The following is a 22,084-nucleotide window of genomic DNA, read 5'->3' on the forward strand; positions in this document are numbered from 1 at the left end:
TTTTATTAAACTGCTGAGTGATTTTAACAAGCAGGTCTTGCAGCTCAAACTGCAAATAAAATGCATAAAACATCCTTCTGCCTTTTTTTGTCTTTATTCAGTATACATTTTTCAGTGCACATTAAATTATGATACCTCATTTCCTGCCCATGTTTGACTGGTCTCATGTTGCTTTAGTACAGCTCCATACAGAAAGTAGAAACAGGTATGAAATGAAGCTATAGCTTCAACCTAGAACAGTTACAGTGTACATATATGTATATATGTATATTATAATACAATTGTTAGATTTCCATAAAACAGAAACATCAAGAAAAAAAAATACAAAATAATAATTTAAAAAAATCTTGCAATCCCTCAAAGGAAATGTCCAGCTTGAATACTCAATATTGGATTATTTATTTATATATAATATATATTATTAATTAATATAAATTGGTCTTTTATAGAAATATCGGGAGTTTCCTATATTATATCTATGAATACTAAATATTGCATAATAGTATATATAGCTTATAATATATATATATATATATATATATATATATATATATTATATATATATATATATATATATATAATATATATAATACTGGAAGGAACTAGTTCTCTAGTGTTTGCTGAAAGAGAATAGGACAGACCTTTGTGGTGTAACCCCTTTCAGAGCCCTGGACTCAAAGCTTTGTTCAAACACAGCTCCCCACTCCCCACTCAAAGTCAGGACCAGTCTGTGAATGCCGGGCTGCACACAAGTCACTCAAAAGAGTTACAGGAGGGCTTTTGGTCCCGTTCAAAGACCTGATCCTTTACAAAGGATAAACACTAAATAATTTGGCACAATTGACAGCATTTTTCATTGCAATTGTTTTAAATGCAAAACACACTCCCATTGGGGCTACGCGCATATGTGTGTGTGTGTGTGTGTGTGTGTGTGTGTGTGTGTGTGTGTGTGTGTGTGTGTGTATGATTGTGCGAGCACTTAGCCAATGCCAATACAAGGTCAGTTTTATCACCTTATCTACAGCGTTCTGTGTTTCTCCTGCCTTTTCTACTCAAAAGTGACCTTGACATAAAATAAATATTTAAGGAACATCGCAAGCATGTTATTTACAGCGATTAGGTTTATAGGTTTCTTATTCAAACTGTCCAGGAATCAAGGATTGAATTCATGCGCTGTATTTAGCAAATATTTAACCCCATACCGGAGTCCTGGCACCACGGGGATCTTTTTCAAAGGCATCATTATTTGTGGAAATTTACACATTGTTAAGAAAGAAGGAATTCAAGGAAATGGCTGGATCAAATATCCAGTCCAAACCACAGTCTTTTTCACAGTGGGATTTTGAACTCTCAAAACTACGAATTCACTTTAAAGTAAGGACGTGAATTTCCAGTGCTGTATTGCCCCATTATCTGCACATAGTTTGTATTGTAACTCTGAGTGTCTCTAAGACTGTGCTGAACATGATGTACTTCCAGGGTGGGTTTGAAATGTAATGCACAGCCCTGTCCACAGCTCCCTTATTGGAACCTAATCCCCCTGCTGACACCAATTCTCTCCCTGTCCAGGGTTTTTAAAGGGATTACTCCACAAAAACCAACACAAACCCACACCACGACATTATAAAGCACTGAAGGAAAATTAAAATTCCCCAAAAAGGTGTTCCACAGAGTTAATTCATACATCCAGAAAGCTAGGGGAGGGTGTTTAGAGTTGCACAGGCATGTCATTCCTACAGCCTAGATCATTCACTCAGTGGGATGCATGAGTAGGACAAAAACATATCCTCTTACCCCATATGGGTAAAATGTACACCACCAGCACAGCCGAATGCCATTGGCCCCCTTTAAGTGGTGCATTAAACCCTAAACATTCCCAATCCTGTTCTGAAACCCACAAAGATCTTAGTAACATAAGACTTGCATTAGCTAAAGAATTCTCACAATAGCACACTGACAGACAGACTGACAAACAGACGGGTCGAGTACATAGAGCAAATATTTACAGCTAACTGGAACACTTTAGTACCTACGAGACGAGTGCATCTGTACAAAAACATAGTTACAATAAAATAATAACAACACAAGTAATGACAAGTGCATGCACAAGAGAGTTAAGGATATGGGATTGTAAACATCAACCACCGTACCATCTTTAAAAGATAATAAAAGATAACTTGGCGTGAAACACAAAATACAAAAAATCGTTCATAAAAACTCCAGATCTGGAAAATCTAGGTTGGCTTCGCTGCTTATGCTGTACTACTGAAACTCTTGGGTCCCCAATTCAAAGGATCTAGTGTAAGATAAAAGGGTGAAAAAACACTGGAGTCACATTGAATACATTATCCAGTGTGGATCATAACAACAGTGTCACTCTCAACATTCAGCAGACTAAACAGGATAGAAGATTCTTCCATGTTTTTACTTCCTCACTTCTGTATTATTATTATTATTATTATTATTATTATTATTATTATTATTATTATTATTATTATTTGCAGAGAAGAAAGCATGGCCATTTAGTAATGAAGCCAGCCACATGGAATGTTTCCAAAATGAAACAAAACCAGTACAATGAGGGAATCGGGAATATTCGCCACCAAACTAAAGCCGGCACGCAGGCCGTGGAGTTAGAGAACAGAACACGGAGACAGTTTAGCTTTGTTTAGAAATAAGATGAGGCTTCTTGTATTGGCTAAAAGTTATAGTAACACTTACATACATACATAAATAAATAAATAAGTAAATAAATAAATACACGTATCAATTAAGTTGTATCCGGTCCTGGAAAAACATTGAAGCTCTTTTTTTTTTTTTTTAAGCACTGTTGATTTAGCGGTTTGGCAACGTGACAGGAGCTTTGGCACGGTGTTTTATGAAAAGGTAGCAATGGCGATAGTTTCAGGCTCGTCTGGGCTTACTGGAGCACGGGGAGGGGGGAGGGGGGTATAAAAAACAGATCTGTGTGTAACCCCGCAAAGCATTTCACAGGATAAATATCAACAGGCAGGCTTTGTTTTACTGCTGGTCGTTACTTTTATTTATTTATTTAGTTTAGGACTCTAAAGTGAGTAAGTGTTACTATACATTTCAACAAGCGATATAAAAAAATACAAAACACCAAAGTACACTCGAATGCAACAGCCAGTTCCCAAACCATTGGCACTTTGATTTGAACTGAAACAATCGCTGAGGTCTGGGTACCTTAGGAATGTCAAACCAAGCCGTCAGCAAGACAGATCTAATACTAAACACAGGAGAAGAATAGAAATCGTAAATAAAACATTACAAACTGCCAGCAATGCCACAGATATACCATCTCGGTGTAAACACCATGGTTCACTGTTCCTCCTTTTCCTGCCAACCATACAGTTATCCCAGACTTGGTTTTTAGAAGAGCAGGGTTGGCACCTTTTGATATGGCACAGTGTAGTGATATATTGAGCATATTTATGATATAAAAATACAACGATAACAGGGCACCCGCTGGCTTAAGCAGACTCCAGTCACAATCTGTTTTGTAAAAGGCTCCTGCTATGAACATCCCCACCCATTGTACAGCCTTGCACTGCTTCCACCAGATGGTCTGGACTTATTAAAACCTGCTTATTCAGAACCCTTTCCCTTATTCTAACATGGAAACAAAGCAGAAGGCGTTGTTTAAACTCCAATACCACCAGTCTGCAGTGGTGCCTTCCTTCAAAAGGGCCACCCGTTCGGTCACCAACCCGTCTTGGGAATGCTCACCTCTGATTGGGTGCAGTAATACAGTGGGTGGGCTGTGCATGGTTTTCCTAAAAGTGTGCACATCAGAATCTGATTGGTGGGTTTTCAGTTCTGGTGGTTACTCCAGCACCAGACACCTCCACAAACAAAGCTTGGAGGGAACTCTGGGGAAATTTAAACCCCAGTGCACAGCTGGGGCTGGCAGAATTGCAGAGAACCCTATTTTCAAACAGTCCAACGAATTTAGAACAAGTCTCTCTCCAATCAATTCAAATACATTCTCAAAATTAGGACTGAAATTTAATTTATTTATTTATTTTTTATTTCCCAGGGTAAAAAGTCTTGCCAAATTCAAGATCCTCTCAGTTAGACGCTGGTTAAAAATAAACACAGATTATTTCTGTGTGTGTAGCTTTCATTTGCCCAATATCCAACAGACCAGACGACCTGCCAGGGTCCAGTGAGCCTGAAACCTATACAGAATGCACACGAGTACTTGCTGCAGATTCAACACAAGGAAAAAAAAAAACATTCACAGTTAAGACTTCTTCTTAGGTTTTTTTTAGCCCTCACATTCCCAGACTATGTAATGGCACATGGAAAAAAAATCTGAGTCACTACACTCATACTGTACAGTAAAGGAAAGTTGGCACCTTTGTAGAGCTGCATGTTAATGCAAAGCGCCTTTCCCTTTTGGGGCACTGAGTTTCGGAATGGATACATATATATATATATATATTTTTTTTTCTATTTTATTTTAATGTCAAGCAAAATGGTCACAAATAGTAACGATGCAGCACCCCCTGTCTGATTTTTGTCAGTATGTATCTCAGAACAGCCGCCACCCACACAAAACAAAGTTAGTCATAACTTGGACTGATCTTTCCTGCATTCTGGAAGTGATGTGGAATTGTTTTTTGTGTTTTATTTGCCAAATTAAAACAAAACAACTAAAAAGGATGTAGAATATATGTTTACATGTCTGCATGCATGAACTGTGGTTCAATATTGGTGTACATGTATGATCTTACAGTTGTGTGTGTGTGCCTGTCTAAATAATAATAATAATAATAATAATAATAATAATAATAGCTATCATGCTAAATACATAGAGGGGCATTTCCCTGGATCTGTGTGGCAAAGAGTGTGTTTCCTATTCACTCCGTTATAAAACAAAACAAAAAAACCCTTCCCCTCACCCCACTGGTAAATCAAGCTAACGAGCTACAGGAGCTCACAATCAGTGGCAGTAAAAAGGGGATGCTGCATCTTGTGAGAGCTACAAGGCTGGATGGAAGGTGCATCACACACAGTACACAGCAGCTGGCACGCCTCTCGCTCGAGGGCAATGCCCTGCCTGCACCAAGCTGCCCCTGCGGCGGCCATGCCAACATGCCACCAGCTTCAATCTGGAGCAGCCGGGTCAATCCTGAACAGACAGCCAGCCAAACACACACTGGCAAGTTTCCTTTTACATTAGGCTGACCTAAACTTGTCAGTTTCAGCTGGATCCGTCAAGCTGCCCACGAATCACGTTTCGTAGTTTTGCCGACAGCTGCAGGCAGGCAAGTCACAGAGCTCACTGCTCGACATGGGTCAAACCTCTTCTGAGTAAAGGGAGGATGGAAAGGGGGTCCGAATACTGCCGTACCATCGCAAAGAGGCTGGAGAGGGGGGCACTTCACCTTCCACCTTCCACCTTCCACCTTCCACTCTTTCTCTCTCCTCTCTGTGCCACCTGCTCCTCACAGCGGCAGGTCAGTGCTGTTATGCCTGGTTTTTCGCGACGTCCCGTCATCCCGAGGCAGCGCCCTCTGCAGGCTGGACATGGCAGCGGTCTTCTTCAGGTCGATAACGGCATAGAACTCGCTGCGACGGGGGGGCTGGGGGCCCGGGGGGCCAGCACAAGGCAGGGGCTGCTGCTGGGGGTTGCCGCCTCCTCCTCCTCCTCCTGCACCCATGCCCCCTCCCATCCCACGCTCAGAATCCCCATCCAGATCAACTTGGATGTAGTTGAGCTGCCGCTGCTGGGATGGGTCACCCCTCCTGAAATCGAAGCTAAAGACCCCATTACCACCACCTCCTCCTCCGTGGAAATCCCCAGCTCTGTGCGGCCTTCTTGGGGGGCACACTGGCCTCCTGCCTCCCTGCGGCAGGCGGTCTGTGTTCACATAGTTCCGCATGACCTCCCTCCCGTTGCCCCCGGCGCCGTCATCATGGTAACCGTTAGGCGTTCCGGGTCCCTCCGAGTACTCGTCATACTCCTCTTCCTCGTAATCCTCCTCCTCTTCCTCCTCGTCCTCCTCCTCTTCATCCTCCTCATCCTCCTCTTCCTCCCTCTGCAGGGCGCGGTACTCCCACACTGGTGGCAGCGATGGCAGGTTCTCGTAGTTCAGGAGAGCCATCTTGCGGTGGCCACTGCCGACCCCCATGCAGCCGAACCCTTGCGAGGAGGAGGAGGAGGAGGAGGGAGGCAGGGAGTGGGAACCCTCCCCTCCACTGCTGCTGCTGCTGGAGCACCCGGAGAGGGAGACGCTGCCAGGGAACAGCTTGATCCTCCCGCCTCCTCCTCCAGTACCGCCCAGGCTGCCTCCCCTCCTCAGCCCTCCCCCTCCCAGGCCGTTGATGTTCTCGTAGGTCAGCCTGGCGTTCTGGCAGCCTTCCTTGTGCTCGTTGTTGTTGTTGTGGTGAGGGTGGTGGGGGTGGAGGTGGTGGTATGAGGGGTGCAGGTGGTGGGGGTGAGCGTGGGGCAGAGGAGGGGGGTCCAGTTCCGGCACCGCCTCGCCGGACAGATGCGTGTGGTGGTGCACGTGGAGCTGCTTGGCCAGGGTCTCCCTTTCCCGCTCCATCAGCCTGCACTGGGCAGGGGTGGGCCCCAGCACGAACTTCACCTCTCCCGTGGGGGGCTGCAAGAACACTTGGGGGTTGCGCTCCTCCAGAGGGCAGCAGTGGACCCCAGGGTGACCCCCAGGCCCTACACCTCCCCTGGCGCTCTCCGGGTAAGAGTTGGGCCGCACCTCGGGCAGAGAGTGGACACAGTGTCGCCCATGGTCCTCCCCGTCTGCGCTGGCAGTGTTCACGTAAGTATGGGCCTGTGAGAGACAGACGGAGAGTCAGAGCAAGGGTCTGTGCAGGGATTGGCTGCTTACTTCCAAATAAGGGCTGTTTTTAAAAAAATACATTGGGGCACGTTTACTGTATATCAGCGCTGCAAAGTTTGCACCAGTTATACTGTATTATAGTGTAATAATGTAATGCAAGACCACCATGATATATGCAGAGTCTCCTAAATTACCATGCAAAGTTATTTTTTGCAACTCAAAAAAGAGCACTGCTAAAGCTATTTGTTTCTTTTAGTAAATTTTTTTTTTTTTTTTTTTTTTTTTACCTAAAGAAATACTAATTAAATGACCAACATTTCTACAAGTCCAGACAATTTTTTTGTATTTGTAAATTACAAACACTATAACGCTTTTGAGTCATTCGTGGTTACGGATGTTTTTTCAAGTCACCTGGTCCTCAATGCCGATGAGCCCGTGGGTGGAGTCCTCTCCCAGGGAGGGGTGGTGTGTCGAGGGGTGTGAGGAGCCGTCTCCTCCCACTGGGTATCCAGGGTATCCATTCGGGAATCCAGGGACAGTGTAGGCTGGAGCTGGGGGCAGAACAGCAACAGACAACATTTGTTAGCGAGCTTTAAAATGGTGGTACTGAAACACTGAAATACACTGGCATGCAGGTTTATGTAGATACGGGAATGGCCTCAATAAAACCAAGGGTGCTATTTTATGCAAATGTTTTCAATTAGTATGATGGCTAGCTGGTGCAATTGAAAACACTGCCACAGCTACCATGGCTGTAATGTTTTTACTAATCAGTTGAAAAAGAGGAAACAAAGAACCACAGCACCACTGAACCGACCCCAACTACAGGACACAGGAGAAACTATACTGCCTTCCAAAGGCGAGAAGCAGGAACTGACATTCAATTATTATGAGAAGTCACATCCCTATTGGAACCGATCTGCAGCAATGACACATCATTTACTGAGAGTTTAGATCAGTCAGAATCTCAAGGACAAAGTATTCTAAACATTTAAAACAAGAGCATTAAACTACAATGTTAGTATCAGATTTCCGTCTGTGTGACTGAATTACTTCTAATATGTGTACTTTCTCTCGCACTCTTTGTGCGACACAGCAAAGAGTGCATGAGAAACAAACTCTCAGCTTGATCTGAGGCAGCCAGCGGACACTTATAAAGCACACAAAAATGCGCATTTATCAAACATGCAGAAACATTTTCGTTCAAAGCTCCAATTTCAGGCATTACGAGAGAGAACGCAAAACAAAAGGGGAAGCTAGCTGAAAACAGGCAGCTGCTTTGCAAATTTTACAGTGCATATAAACATCCCTTGCTAAAGCCTGTTTGACTAGCGCTGCTGTCCATGCCTTGTGCTGTGTACTGACTGTTGGGAGTCTGCGGGGTGCGTGGCAGGACCAGTTCAGGGGGGTGGCTGTTGCGTGTGATGATGACAGGCTCCTCCACCACATTGATGCTGTTGCACTGCATGAGCTCCTGCAGCAGGTTAAAGATCTCCTCTGCACGGGTGCACTTGAAGGCAAAGATACCTGCAGAAACAGAGAGTCACTACAATTACAATGCCTTAGGGGTCAACCAAAGCTGAGCAGCTGAAGTTGTGGTCGGATGCTTTCCAAACCAAAAAGCCTACAGCCAGGAGCAAGGAATTGAAACTGGTGTACATTTTGACCTTGCGTATGGAACAACATTACACCGCACACCAAGATGTTTTGATATTGTTAGGAAACAGAGTGCAAGCAGAGATCACAAAGTTCAGCTTCACACACATGCAGGCAGGTAGGTCATATAAGACAGGTGCTCATTAGTGCGAGCGAGACAAGCTACCTGAATCCTCTCCTGATGACACACCACCTCCGTACCTGAGCTATCTCCCAGAGCATTAGGTAGCTGACCACTATCTGATTTCAGTTTATAACTAGGTGCCACATTTGTTGTGTCGAATGATAAAGATTTAAGCTATAGATGTGTACCTTTTGAATATTGGAATCAATAAATGGAAACTTACTAACATAGCAGCTGGATCGTGTGCAGACATCAAACCAAATTACTTTCCTGACAATAGTATTTTGTTCAATTACAGTTCTCGTGATGCTGCAAAAACGCAAAAACGTAACAAACAACAAAATACATTGCCTCTGTGTATTCTCAATAATAAAGATCAAATGCCAAATAAATGCGTAATTGACCTGTAATTGAGCAATTATATGGTAGAATTACAATTACGCAGGTGTACCCAGGTTCAACTACAATTATTAATTATTATTATTACTACTATGAATTAGTTATTTAGCAGGTGCTTTTATCCAAAGTGACTTTTAGAATAGGGGGTGAACGATGCATCACAACTGCAGAGTCACTTACAATAGGACCTCAGTTTTCCATCTGATCTGAGCACAAGGAGGTTAGGTGACTTGCTCAGGGTCACACACACACACACAGCGAGTCAGTGGCTGATCCTGGACTGAACCGGGAACGTCCTGCTAACAAGCCCCTTCCTTTAACCACTGGAGCACCAAGCCTCAGATACAGACTGCAATGAATTATGAATTGCACAATTACAGCTGGCATTGACCCCAGGTGTGGCGGGCAGAGAGCATAAGGGCCTCAATTCATGAACTCAGTGGGCCATCGTGGATGCAGTAGACAGGGCTTTTGCCCCCTATGCCATGTTGTGCAAACCCAGTGCTACATGATAGGTGAACATGTTTTCAAATCTACCTCTGCTGCCACCTTGTGTTTATTAATAGTAACGCACATGAAACTGCTATGATGGTCCATCTTCAGGTTGGCAGACAAGTGTTGACATGGGGTCTGTAGCAGCTAAAGCTCACAGACTTCCAGACAGAAAATACTGACCTTTCTACTCATGTTAAGTCTAGGTGAGCTCGCCAACCTCTTCCCTTTTCACTGCTCGTGTGTAGCCCAGGTCTCTCTGCTATCGCTGCTTCATTTCATGTTCTCGATGTGTTCTTTTTAATCCTCATCAAGGTAACATTTGTATCTGTTTTCATTTCTGCTCATGTGTTCAGTAATATTCCCCCTTACCAATCTATAATTGTCTTGTGTTTCATACAAAACTACTAAACACCTAAAAAAAAAAAAAATTAATATATTTCTCTACTAATATTTAATTTGTTGTGGCACTGACATTTCTGCTACCACATCAAGGTGTATATTTTTTAATTGCTTTTAATATATATGTAAAATGAAGAGGACTTCTGTCCGAAACATCCCGAGATAAAATTATTATTATTATTTTTTTTTTTTAACCATTTAAACCTTTTGTGTAAATCCAAAAAAAAAAAAAAAAAAAAAAAAAAAAGGAACACGTCACTATATATTAGAGCTGTCAAGCAATTAAAAAAATGAATCGTGGTTAATCATTTTATCTTAGTTAATCTTGGTTTTAAATTGCATATTTAATTGACACAATTACTGTATCCATCTCATTTGCTTGTTTTATTACTGATGCTATTATTATTATTATTATTATTATTATTATTATTATTAAAGTTCTTCTTATTGCCTATAGGCTGTACATGTTCTTGTACCTTCTTATCTTTAAAATCTGCTGACCTCATATGTCCCTGATCGTTCCCTGAGATCGAAAAAACTTCTGACAGTCCCTAAAATTGATCTGAACTCGGTCGGAGCTGGGGCACTCAGTTACAATGCCCCTCGTCTGTGCAGCTTGCTCCCGATTCACAGCAGGAACGCGAGCACAACTGAATCCGGGACTATTTTAATAAATATATTAATATTTGAAGTGCAAGCTACATATTTAAATACTACACAGTAAACATACATTTAGTCCCAGATCTGTAGACTTGGGTAGCCTTTTCAAGTACTGCAAGCATCGAAATAATACTGATAATAACAATAATAATAAAAACCATCTCAGTTTGAACACAGTTATTTGTGTTAAATGTGCTTCATGCTGCAAGATTCTTTGCAACATCTAGCGTTGTTGTTTAAAACATGGCATTCAAGCAGTAGAAAACGGAATTTGCCAACTCTGCCAGGGAAATAGTTAATTCAGAAGGGAGGAGCCACAAGTGTTTTGCTAAAACATCATCAAAACAAACATCTCATCCAACTAGGCTATGCTAAGTATTATATTTATTCGCTGATTTATATGTTTCATTTAAAGCACAGTTGTAGTGTGTTAATCTACATGACTAGTAAGAGAAAGACATTGCTAGCACACTTTTTTAATGTGCTCCACTCACAACACTTTATTTTTAAATAAAGGCTACTGATTTGATCTTTTTTGGTAAGAAACTCTATCTGCGCAATCACTGTACAGCATTCTGTATTGGAAGCCACGCGGTTATTGCTATCAATCAATCACAGAGTTATCACAGAGGTAAACCCCACAGGATGTGGTTTTGTTTCCGATTTAGTTCCTGAGAATAGTCGCAGCAGTTATTATTGTTTTTCTGTAAAACACTGATATCCTGTCAGCTAAGAAAAGGCTCAGTACAAAAGCTTGTTTTAACGTTGTCTTTATTATGCCAGCCAGAGACCTGCGCTTACAACTGCACTGACATATTTTCTACATATTCTTTAAATTAATCAATAAAATAATCAATACATGGGTAGTAAGACCCAGGCCGACCTCACACACACACACACACACACACACACACACACACACACACAGCCTTGCAAAAGTATTCAGACCCTGGGGACAGGTCTCTCATAGTATAAGGGTCAAATTAGCCTTGCAAACGAGAGGAGGCCATTCGGCCCATCTTGCTCGTTTGGTTGTTAGTAGCTTATTGAAAAGTCTCATCAAGCAGCTTCAAGGATCCCAGGGTGTCAGCTTCAATTCTCTCATATTACCACAATTACAAATGGTACATTGAAATTTCGTTCTGTTTGATTTTTTTTATTTTTTTTTTTTTAACACTAAAACTCAAAATAAATGATTGTAAGTGACATTGCTTTTATGTTGGGAAATATTTTTAAGAAAAATAAAAAACCAAAATATCTTGCTTGCATAAGTATTCAACCCCTGTGCTGTGGAAGCTCCCAGTTTGCACCGATGAAAGAAATTGCCCTAACGAGGATTGACCCATTGGCCTCCACCTGTGAACCATTAAAGTTGCTGTCACATTTTCTGGACAAAAACCCCACTGTTGAAGGATCATTGGTAAGGTTGTGAATCTGAAGGAAAATGAAGACCAAAGAGCATTCTACAGAAGTTAGAGATAAAGTAATACAAATGCATAGACTAGGGAAAGGGTACAAAATAATATCCAAGTGTTTGGATATCCCAGTGAGCACAGTTGGATCAATAATCAGGAAGTGGAAGCTGCATCACACCACCCAGGCACTGCCAAGAAAAGGCCGTCCCTCAAAACTCAGCGCTCAAACAAGAAGGAGACTTGTGAGAGAAGCCACAGAGAGGCCAACAATCACTTTGAAGGAGCTACAGAGTTCAGTGGCTGGGAGTGGAGTAATGGTGCACCAGTCAACCATATCAAGAGCTCTGCATAACACTGGCCTGTATGGGAGGGTGGCAAAAAAGAAGTCGTTACTCAAAAAGTACCACCTTAAAGCATGTCTGGAATTTGCCAGAAAGCATGAGAGTGACCCAGTTGCGATGTGGGAAAAGGTTTTGTGGTCAGATGAGACCAAGATAGAGCATTTTGGCCAAAACTCAAAGCGCTATGTGTGGCGCAAACCTAACACTGCCCATGCCTCAAGACACACCATCCCTACAGTGAAGTATGGTGGTGGCAGCATCATGCTGTGGGGATGCTTCTCATCAGCAGGGACTGGGCATCTTGTTACAATTGAAGGAAGAATGGATGGAGCAAAATACAGGAAAATACTGCAAGAGAATCTGCTAAAAAACTGAAGCTTGGGAGGAAATTCACCTTTCAGCAGGACAATGATCCCAAGCACAAGGCCAAAGCAACACTGGAGTGGCTCAAGAACAAAAAGGTGAATGTCCTACAGTGGCCTAGTCAAAGTTCTGATCTCAATCCCATTGAGAATCTGTGACACTATTTGAAAATTGCGGTCCACAAGCATCGTCCAACCAACCTGAACAACCTGGAGCAAATCTGCCAAGAAGAATGGGCCAAAATCACTCCGACACTGTGTGCAAAGCTGGTACCTACTTACCCCAAAAGACTTAAAGCTGTTATTGCAGCGAAGGGTGGCTCTACCAAATATTAATGTGTGGGGGTTGAATACTTATGCAAACAAGATATTTCAGTTTTTTATTTTTCTTAAAAATATTTCCCAACCTAAAACCAATGTCACCTTATAATAATTGATTTTGAGTTTAAGTGTTTTAAAAAAAAATATCAAACAGAACGAAATTTCAATGTACCATTTGTAATTCAGTAATATGAGAGAATTGGTCAGGGGTCTGAATACTTTTGCAAGGCACTGTATGTGTGTGTGTATATATATATATATATATATATATATATATATATATATATATATATATATATATATATATATATAGCTGGATAGATAGATAGAGAGAGAGACACAGACACACAGACACACACACACACACACACACACACACACACAGAGGTCGCATTAACGCAAAATAAATCCATTGGACTGAAATATTTTGCCTTGCGTTCCAAGGACTCAGAGTGTGAAAAAGACGCAGACATGCATATTCGTGGTAATCTATGACACTGACCGGAAAATACTGTTCTGGAATATAACAGCTTTGATTAAGGTACACTCCGGTCCTGTAGGTGGCAGCAATAAGCCTCATATTTGGCTTACGCAGCAATATTAAGAAGGGTGTTTACTTTCAGACGTTTCTTTGCCTGTGACAATATGGCGAACCAGTTGTCAATCGGAAGGTTTTTTGCTAAGCAGTCAGCACCTTCTGACTGTACAAGTGCGGTCGTCTCCACAGAACACCTCCAAAGAGAACACTTCACCTAAGCAAACATACTTTGGGTGAAACTGATTTTTCCCATTGTAAATACTCCGGATAAAGGAACAGGAACTTCTTTTAAAAGACCACCTTCTTGACACCTCTAGCGAATCGTTCAAAACTGACACAGTACTGTTTTATAAACTCATAACTCATTATCATCAAACTAAAATTAAAATGGGTTATTCAGTCTTTTCAAAAGCGTCATCGCGACAGTGTCTTGAAGCACACTGATTGGTTTGTTAAATCTTCCAGAACCGCCATCATTGTCTCGTTTTGTACTTTGATTTTCACGAGTGCGCCTCATTCTTACAAAACGGCACGTAAACAAAACGGCAAAATGCACCGCTGTTTCTCTTGCTACAAAAAGTTGGAAATTGTTTGAGCTCTTGAAAAAAAAACCTGAATCAGACAAGTCGCAGAGCGATTTGATGTTTCCCGTTGTGGAGAGTTGCGTCACCATTCTGCTAAATAATGTGCATGTCTTATATATTACTATTGCATTAGTGTGTTGGGGTGATGTGTTTAGTTTGACAGTTAGTCTGTTATTTTATTATTACAGTTTATTAACATACACTATTCAGTTCATTTCAGATATTGATGCACGTCCATAAGTAATACATACTTAGTTATCGATTCATATTGTGTCTTGTGGTCAACTTCGTCTAACACTTTGCTTGCTTCCCGAGGGTGGTTCTCTTAGCCTGAGACTACTGTACAACAGTGACCAAAGCATTTGCAAGCAGTACTAATGCAGAAAAACGCAAATGAAAAATACGTTCTTAGAATTCTGAATGGGAGATAAAGTACCCGTGGCTTGTTTATGGAGACAGCAAGATGTACTGTAGTGTGTGTGAAAAAGCTGCTGGGGAAAACCATGCATACACATGTAGATGTACAGATTTTCAAGACTCTTTGCTTAGAGACAGACACGGTGATGCTGTTGCTGTTATTGGAATGCAGAAAAAGATGAAAACATGCGTAGAACACAGCTTAGACTCCCGTCTCGTTGTCATGGAAACAGTTTACTGTTAGTATATACCAGCATAAAGCAAAGTGTGTTTGTATTCACATGTACATACACAGAGATTGTTTAAACTACGATATAGCATAGAGTTTAAATATTCATATGTTTAATCAAATGTACCAAAATTCATATCCCTGGAGTTTATTAGCCTTCGTGTTAACAACTGATCATTTAGCATCTGATGGATGGGATGCAACATTTTGGGCATGTGCCTTTCAGGAAGGCATGAATAGAAAAGCTAAAGGTAGCGTGACCAACCGACCGACCGACCTCCCTCCCTCTCCCTCTCTCAACCGAATAAACTTAAACACTTACATATAAAGTCACAAGAGCAGAGAAAAGGTGAACAAGAGGCATCTACCTTCCAGATCCTAGCACATTTAAACAGAGGGATCTACCTATCAAATCCTAGAACATTTAAACAGAGGGATCTACCTATCAAATCCTAGCACATTTAAACAGAGAGGGATCTATCAGATCCTAGCACATTTAAATGGAGAGGGATCTATCTTCCAGATCCTAGCACATTTAAACAAAGATAAATCTCAGGAGGAACTGGAAGCCATGTGGTTTATATCTCAATAGAAAGAGGAAGCCATGTGATTTCTATGAACCCGCAATGACGGGACTGACCTTGGCCGGTCTGGCAGCGACGGCCGCTCTCGAAGGAGAAGAGGTTGGAGTCGTAGCCATAGCGGCGCAGGCAGAGGTAGGGCCACCTGACAGCGTCGCGCTTGCGGGTGTGCAGGATGAGCTCAGTCTGAGTGAGCTCCATAGAGCCGGAGCCCAGCTCGTTCCCTTCATCGTCCACATTCGTCACCTGACACGGGCATTGCAAGCACAAACCACACGTTACAGGCCTGGCAAACCACAGGTAAAGATCTGCTTCGAGGGGATAGCTTCCCAAAGCATGGAAATAAAGACTTCTGATTGATTAAGACTTCCCTTGCCTAGCAGTCTGATTCAGTTTGGGTTACCGGCAGTGCACAGGTAACCAGCTTGGGTGTTTTCTATTGCGATTAGAGTAAAACTTGGGAATGAATTGAACCACTACGGCATGAGTCTTATTTCCATCCTTGGGCGAAAATGTAATAAAACAATCATATCCTACTCATTTTCATAATACAGAGGAAAAAAGACTCCAACTCGGGCTTACAATATAATCTTGATCAGCGTTCCCTCCAAGGCTAAAATGAGTGCATCTTTTGCAGTAACTGGTAACAGCTTTCACACTCAGTTTACTAACTTTCGCAAGTTATTATCATAAATATCAACCTCAAACGAGACTCCAGCCTCTCAAGGTAAACCTATTATTTTGAGACCACTAGTACAAAGCACTAACATAAGCATATTTGTGTGTGTCTTGCAGCTAATTCTCTGATTTCCCTGTGTAAAAATGCACGTCACACTAGTGCAGAACTCACTCGGGCACCAGCGAATCTACTGGGTGGGCAAAGCAGCCGTCTCTGGCGATTCTGTAGAGTGCTGCTCATGAATTTACAGTTTTTAACTCTGCGTATAATTGAACACTAAAATCAGTGAAGCACAATCTTCCTGCATTATTTAGAAGTATAAATACTCTGGCAAACATAAATATAACTCACAATACTCACACTTTGACGGTTTTTGTTTTATTTCCCTTTTAAAAAAACGACCATATCAGAAACCTTCTAAGTGTTTTGAAACTGGTAAAAATGTAATCAGCACACTAGTTGAAAATACACATTTACATGTATAGTAATTGAAGACGACATATCATTCCCATTTTTTTTGGCGAGTTTATTCATCATGTGACTTCACTCAACATGGCGGCTCCTCCAACGAAGACAAAAAAGCAATGTTTCAGTTAGACAGAGCTAAAAGAAACCTGATTATCTATATGAGGATGGTGCGATGGTGTTCTTAAAGTTTTTATGTAGCTCTCGTTATCATATACGAGTCAATACCATTAAATATCATAATGCCAGTCGTAAACACGTACAGAATAAGAAAGCAAATATGACGTCAACAAAGTAAAGCACTGCATTCTGTGCTGAAAAACTAAGACCTGGGTACTGTTGTCAAGGCAGAGCTTTCCCAAAGGAGGTAAGTTAAATTAACTGGATATTTCATTATTACTTACTTTATTTCTTTCCACGCTACCTGCCTCTAATGAAGCTATAATTAGCAATTTTAAACCACGGCCGTTTCTTAATTGAATTATATTTTCTGACGATGAAGAAATGAGCTCAAAACTATTTTTCTAGCTATACAATCCTTAAAGGAAAGTGATCACTTTCCTGTGTAAAGGATGCAGTCACCACACTACACACCGCTGGGTTCATAAAGACATTCTGTCTGGGGACACGCCTCTTTTTAAATCTTGCAAATAACACTGCAGAATTAGGAAAGAAACAATTGAGAGGATTAATTATGCGTTTACATTAAAAGGGGCGCTATTTACATTACAATGGGGTAACACACAGCAGTGAACCTGTTTTAGAGCAACGAGTCAGTCAACGCGCCTTCAGTGTTTCCTATTTTATCCTGGTTATTATTATAATGCCAGTAAAACACTCTCTAAATTACTCTCACATGACAATGCTGGACTGTTACTAAACTGTTTCATGTTTGTTATTGTTGTTGTAAATGCCAGCAATAAGCTAAACAGGTCTTTTCAAAACACCTTTACTTGTAGATGAAACTACTGTGTTAGTGGGAGACTGTAAATATGATTCTCACAACTGTGCTGGACATTTGGTTTTCTGAACTGTTGTAATATAATTCTTACGTTTTCCTGCTTAGTTTAATGCCAGCAATGAGCCAAGTGATGTCTATAAACATTATGACAGGTTTGAAGTGTCTTCAAGTGCTTTACTTACTATTACAGCAACAAGTCTGATTGAAAAAAAAAAAAGTTAAAAAAAATTGTGGTAATATTTATTAATTTACTTATTTTAACTGCAACGTTATATTTATGTTCAAATGCCATATTTAATTATTAATGCGTTGATAAAAAGTGGGAACAATTAGTAGCCCTAAAGATGGTTACAACTGAAGGCAGTGCAGATGCCAGTGTTTTATGCAACAGTATAAAGCAATTTTATGCAGGCCACCAGTTAAACATGTAGTCTATCTACGCTAACAACCGACAGGGCTGCACAGAATCAGAGGATGATTCAAAATCAAAGGCAGAGTCACAATAAATGTCTTGTTTAAATTTAAAGTAAATTGTAAAATTGTTGAGATGCTTGTGTTGGTATATTGTTTCAAAATTGTATAATGCAACAAAAATATATTAAAAGGGTTAATGTGTGGTCGCAGGTTTCTCTCTGATAATTTACCCTTTCTCAGTCAAAATGGCAAGTTTCTCAGTATCAAAAAGCTTAGAGGGAACATTGATCTTGATAAACTTTACAATTTAGCAAATATCCCCTCATAAACACAACACAAGAGAGCAATGCAGGGATGGAACTAAGACTCCCACGGCTGAGCTTGTTACCTATACAGTGTGGCTAATCAGGCTCATTTTAAAACCTGGCATGGGTGAAACTGCTGTGCAACAGGACTCTTATTCCCATTGATGTATAATGAAGTGCAGAGGGAGGGAGGAGCTGGTGCCCAGTCTCCAGTCAGCTCACCTTGAATCTGGTTGGGTGGTTGTCTGGGATGGTGTCTCTGTACAGACAGCTATAGCAGCTTCCCATTGCTTCAGCAGAGCGGCTGGCACCTGAAGCACACACCGGGTTAGCTGGGATAGGAACCAGCATTAGATAACAGTTAAACATGCATGCTGCCCTCACCTGGGGATGAATATAAAAAAAACAACCTTTTCTCGTCTATATGGGGAAACTCTATGACAGCTGCCGGCTCTACATACATTAACACGCATTGATAAAATGATCAGGCGGACAAACTAAAATCACTGGGGTCTGAGTTGGAAAATTATTAATATTCCATTAAGAATCGGGGTTTCAATAGTGGAAGCCCCACTCCCACTCCCACTCCCACTCCCCCCCCCTTTGCAGACCACATTGCTGGAAGACAATCCCCCCCACCACAGATCAGACCCCAAACCCGCTTCTCCTTACCCAGTCCTGGCCATCAGTGGGAAATATTCCCGCGTCAATCCCAGAATCCTCTACTGGGAGTCATGGTGAACAGGAACGTATAGATTCAAAGTGCGTTTCCATGGCGACCTTGTTTCTCTGTTTCACCTGCAGAAACAGAACAGTTATAAAAGTTTTATTGATTTATTTTAATTTCTGTTTACCTATTAAATGTGATTTAGTCATATTACCCCCCCCCCCCACCTCCCCCATACAAACACAAAGCAATACAGTCACACCTGCAACCTATACCCAGATTGCAGCTGCTACAAAGAACATCGCCCAGCTCCAGCCTGCTTTAGACCTTATTGCTGCACTTGTCACAACTGTGCTACCAGCTGCATGTGTGATCAAGAAAGCACTCGGGTCCAAGGGGCCTGGCAAGCCATTTCTGCCGATGCAATGAATGGCTACTGATATTACACTTGGTACCAAGAGAATAATACAATACAGAGCTGGTCAAAATGGGGCGATGTATCTGGTAACAAAACCAGGATCCTAAGGGCGCCCCCGGTCACAAATAAACACACTGAAAACAATACATTCGCGTGTGCTGTGCTGTGCTGTGCTGTGGACGGGACTGTCACTCTGTGGTTCACCCCCCTGGTAAGCAGGTGGGTATCGCAAGCTGGTGCCTTGTTGCCCAGGTTACCGACTCATCCTCTAAACTCCATGACCCCACAGACTGTAGTAGTAAGTACGGGACTATATTTTTTTTCCAACTTGTATCAGTCGCTGGAGGTACTAAAGATTTAACAGCACTAATTGTTTACAATAGGAGGTATCAAAAGCAATGCGGCTTGGTTAATTGATTCATACAATGTCTTTCTCTGCATCCCAGTAAATCTTTCCAGTTGGCTATGTTCTTCTATTCCTGACCAATAAATAAATAAATAAATGATTTATTTGAGTGCGTATGCCAGGGCGTCTTTTAAGTGTTTCACTGAGCATCACCACTGTGATGAAAAATATGCGGTAAACTGCATAATTTATAAATTTACTTTTTTTTTTTTTTTGTTAACGCAGAACGTCAGCTACTATGCAAAACGATTATACCCACTGCACGTAAATGATTATTTCAATCGTTTATATTCGAAAAAATAAAAATAAAAAAGTATTATATTGTGTATTATTAGAACAGAAACTAGCTTGAAACGCCTGGCAACCGCGATGTACGTAAGATATTACTAAACTGACGCATTTACAATCACAATTGCATTCTGACGTCGAAACTCGCCATCCGCGTCAAGGTTTTGCTATTAATTCAGCGATAACAACAGTTCACATCTATTAATTCAACGATAACGACAGTTCACGTCTATTAATTCAACGGTTCACATCTTCAGAATAATACCAGCAGTAAAAACAATAGTATGACGCACAACCCAAACATACGGTACACAAAATCAGTATTGCAGAAAGAAATGGTGCTCCTCTCTGTGCAGGTTTGGGGTTAAAAATGCATTGACTGAACTGAGCAACAATAATAATAATAATAATAATAATAATAATAATAATAATATGTCGGAAGAAACGAAATCACGACGGGCATCGCTGTTTATGATTATTACCGGGTTGACACATCTCTTTGCACTAGTCCAGCTCAATAGACACACACGCGCGCGCGCGCACACACACACACACCTTCGCTTTTGCATTTCCTAACATCTCACTGCAGAACAAAAACACCGTTTGAAAACCAAGCACTCACATGTGCAACATTGCAACGGGCCCTCGCATCTCAGCCCGGATGCTGCTGCTATTCCAGATTCTCATCAGCTGCGCTTGGTGGTGCAATCGTTACATTTTATTTTATTTTATTTTATTTATTTATTTTTTGCAATCACAACCGGGAAAAAAAAAAATCTTGTTCTGTTTCTCCCCCCCCCCCCACTGCAGCACATCCAGGACTCAGCTTGACATCTCCTATCAGCGGGTCAGAGTTGACTGGAAGACAAGGAGCTGGGAGAAGCAAGAAGGTAACGCAGCTCTGGAGGACTGGAATCGTGGGAAGGGGGTGTTGTGCCATACAGTTAACATTAGGGGGTGCATTGAAATCATCAGCGGGTCAGAGTTGACTGGAAGACAAGGAGCTGGGAGAAGCAAGAAGGTAACGCAGCTCTGGAGGACTGGAATCGTGGGAAGGGGGTGTTGTGCCATACAGTTAACATTAGGGGGTGCATTGAAATCATACGGAAAAGGGGGGGGGGCGTTGGGGACTTTTTAGATTACTGTAATGAGTAATACTAATAACAAAAATGATTATTCTTATTATCATAGTAATACACTTACTAGTATTTAGTAATAAGGGTCCATTGGGACCACAAGAACGATTCCTAATGAAACCAGGTCCCCATTCACTTTTAGTTTTCAAAACTGTGCATTTGGGACTAATTCAGGGTGCAAAGTTTTGAAAATTGGTGCTAAATTGTTTTTAAAGTTTATCACCAGACAGGCTTCTAGTGATAAATTCCCCCCCACCAGAATTTAACTCAGCTGGTACCAAATTTGCACCCCTGTAATTCCTGCATATCAGCATGGAGGAGAGGGCTTTTCAATACCTTGAGACATTTCAAGTTCAGCAAACTTGCTAGAAATGAAACCATGCACGAACTCATGAGTATTATGCTTTTGTACTGCTATATAATCTGCTTTAAGTCTTGGCAGTACCCTATACTTGTACAAAAACATAGGGGGGTGAAAAAAAATTAAAAGCAACATTTTTCATCTGGTCTGCTTTCTCTGCAACAATGAGATGACCAGCTGAGAGGACTTGGGCCGGGAAAGGCTGCTGTCACATGACCACATGCACAAAGTGATTCGCTCTCCAATAATTAAAGTCCTGAGTCTCTGCTAGTTTGCCATGGCAACCTCGCGGAAGGTTTAACACACTGTGGAAGCATTTATCATCCTGTCTCCATGCATATGCTGCAGATAAAGAGATAACCACAGGCTTTAAAAATCCACTCTCTTACCTCCTATTAGCACTGGAAGCACCATCGCTGGGTCTCCCCTTTTGTTGGGCTGAAGAGATTTTCATGCAGATTGCTTTTTTGCACATTATTGCATCATTTATTATGTTACACAAATACTTGAGATTGAAAGGTTTCAACTGCTTCTTTGTGCTACGCAATGGTCTTCCTACAATCAGACCATGTGATCTACTGCAAAGGGAGTGATTGGGTATGCAGCAGGGACTTGCCTATATGAATCTACACA

The 22,084-nt window shown here is 41.5% G+C and overlaps 1 protein-coding gene across 3 annotated transcripts; it reads right to left on the reverse strand.

Moving 5' to 3' along the window:
* Positions 1-591: 591 nt before the first annotated feature.
* LOC121300145 (fibroblast growth factor receptor substrate 3-like) lies at positions 592-20,753 on the reverse strand. Of its 3 annotated transcripts, none has more exons than XM_041228586.1 (7): positions 20,577-20,753; positions 18,848-18,973; positions 18,398-18,486; positions 15,411-15,597; positions 8,196-8,357; positions 7,242-7,381; positions 592-6,821 (listed from the first exon to the last, which is right to left on the reverse strand). In XM_041228586.1, exons 3-7 carry the CDS (start codon positions 18,461-18,463, stop codon positions 5,475-5,477), a joined length of 1,902 nt encoding a protein of 633 aa, XP_041084520.1. In that variant the 5' UTR covers positions 18,464-18,486; positions 18,848-18,973; positions 20,577-20,753; the 3' UTR covers positions 592-5,474. The 3 variants fall into 3 exon arrangements, with proteins under 3 accessions (XP_041084520.1, XP_041084517.1, XP_041084518.1); XM_041228583.1 differs by having other exon boundaries at positions 8,178-8,357; XM_041228584.1 differs by having other exon boundaries at positions 8,178-8,357; positions 18,398-18,507.
* Positions 20,754-22,084: the final 1,331 nt, after the last annotated feature.

The sequence above is a fragment of the Polyodon spathula genome, chromosome 25 (genome assembly GCF_017654505.1).
Source record: "Polyodon spathula isolate WHYD16114869_AA chromosome 25, ASM1765450v1, whole genome shotgun sequence".
Lineage (NCBI taxonomy): Eukaryota > Metazoa > Chordata > Actinopteri > Acipenseriformes > Polyodontidae > Polyodon > Polyodon spathula.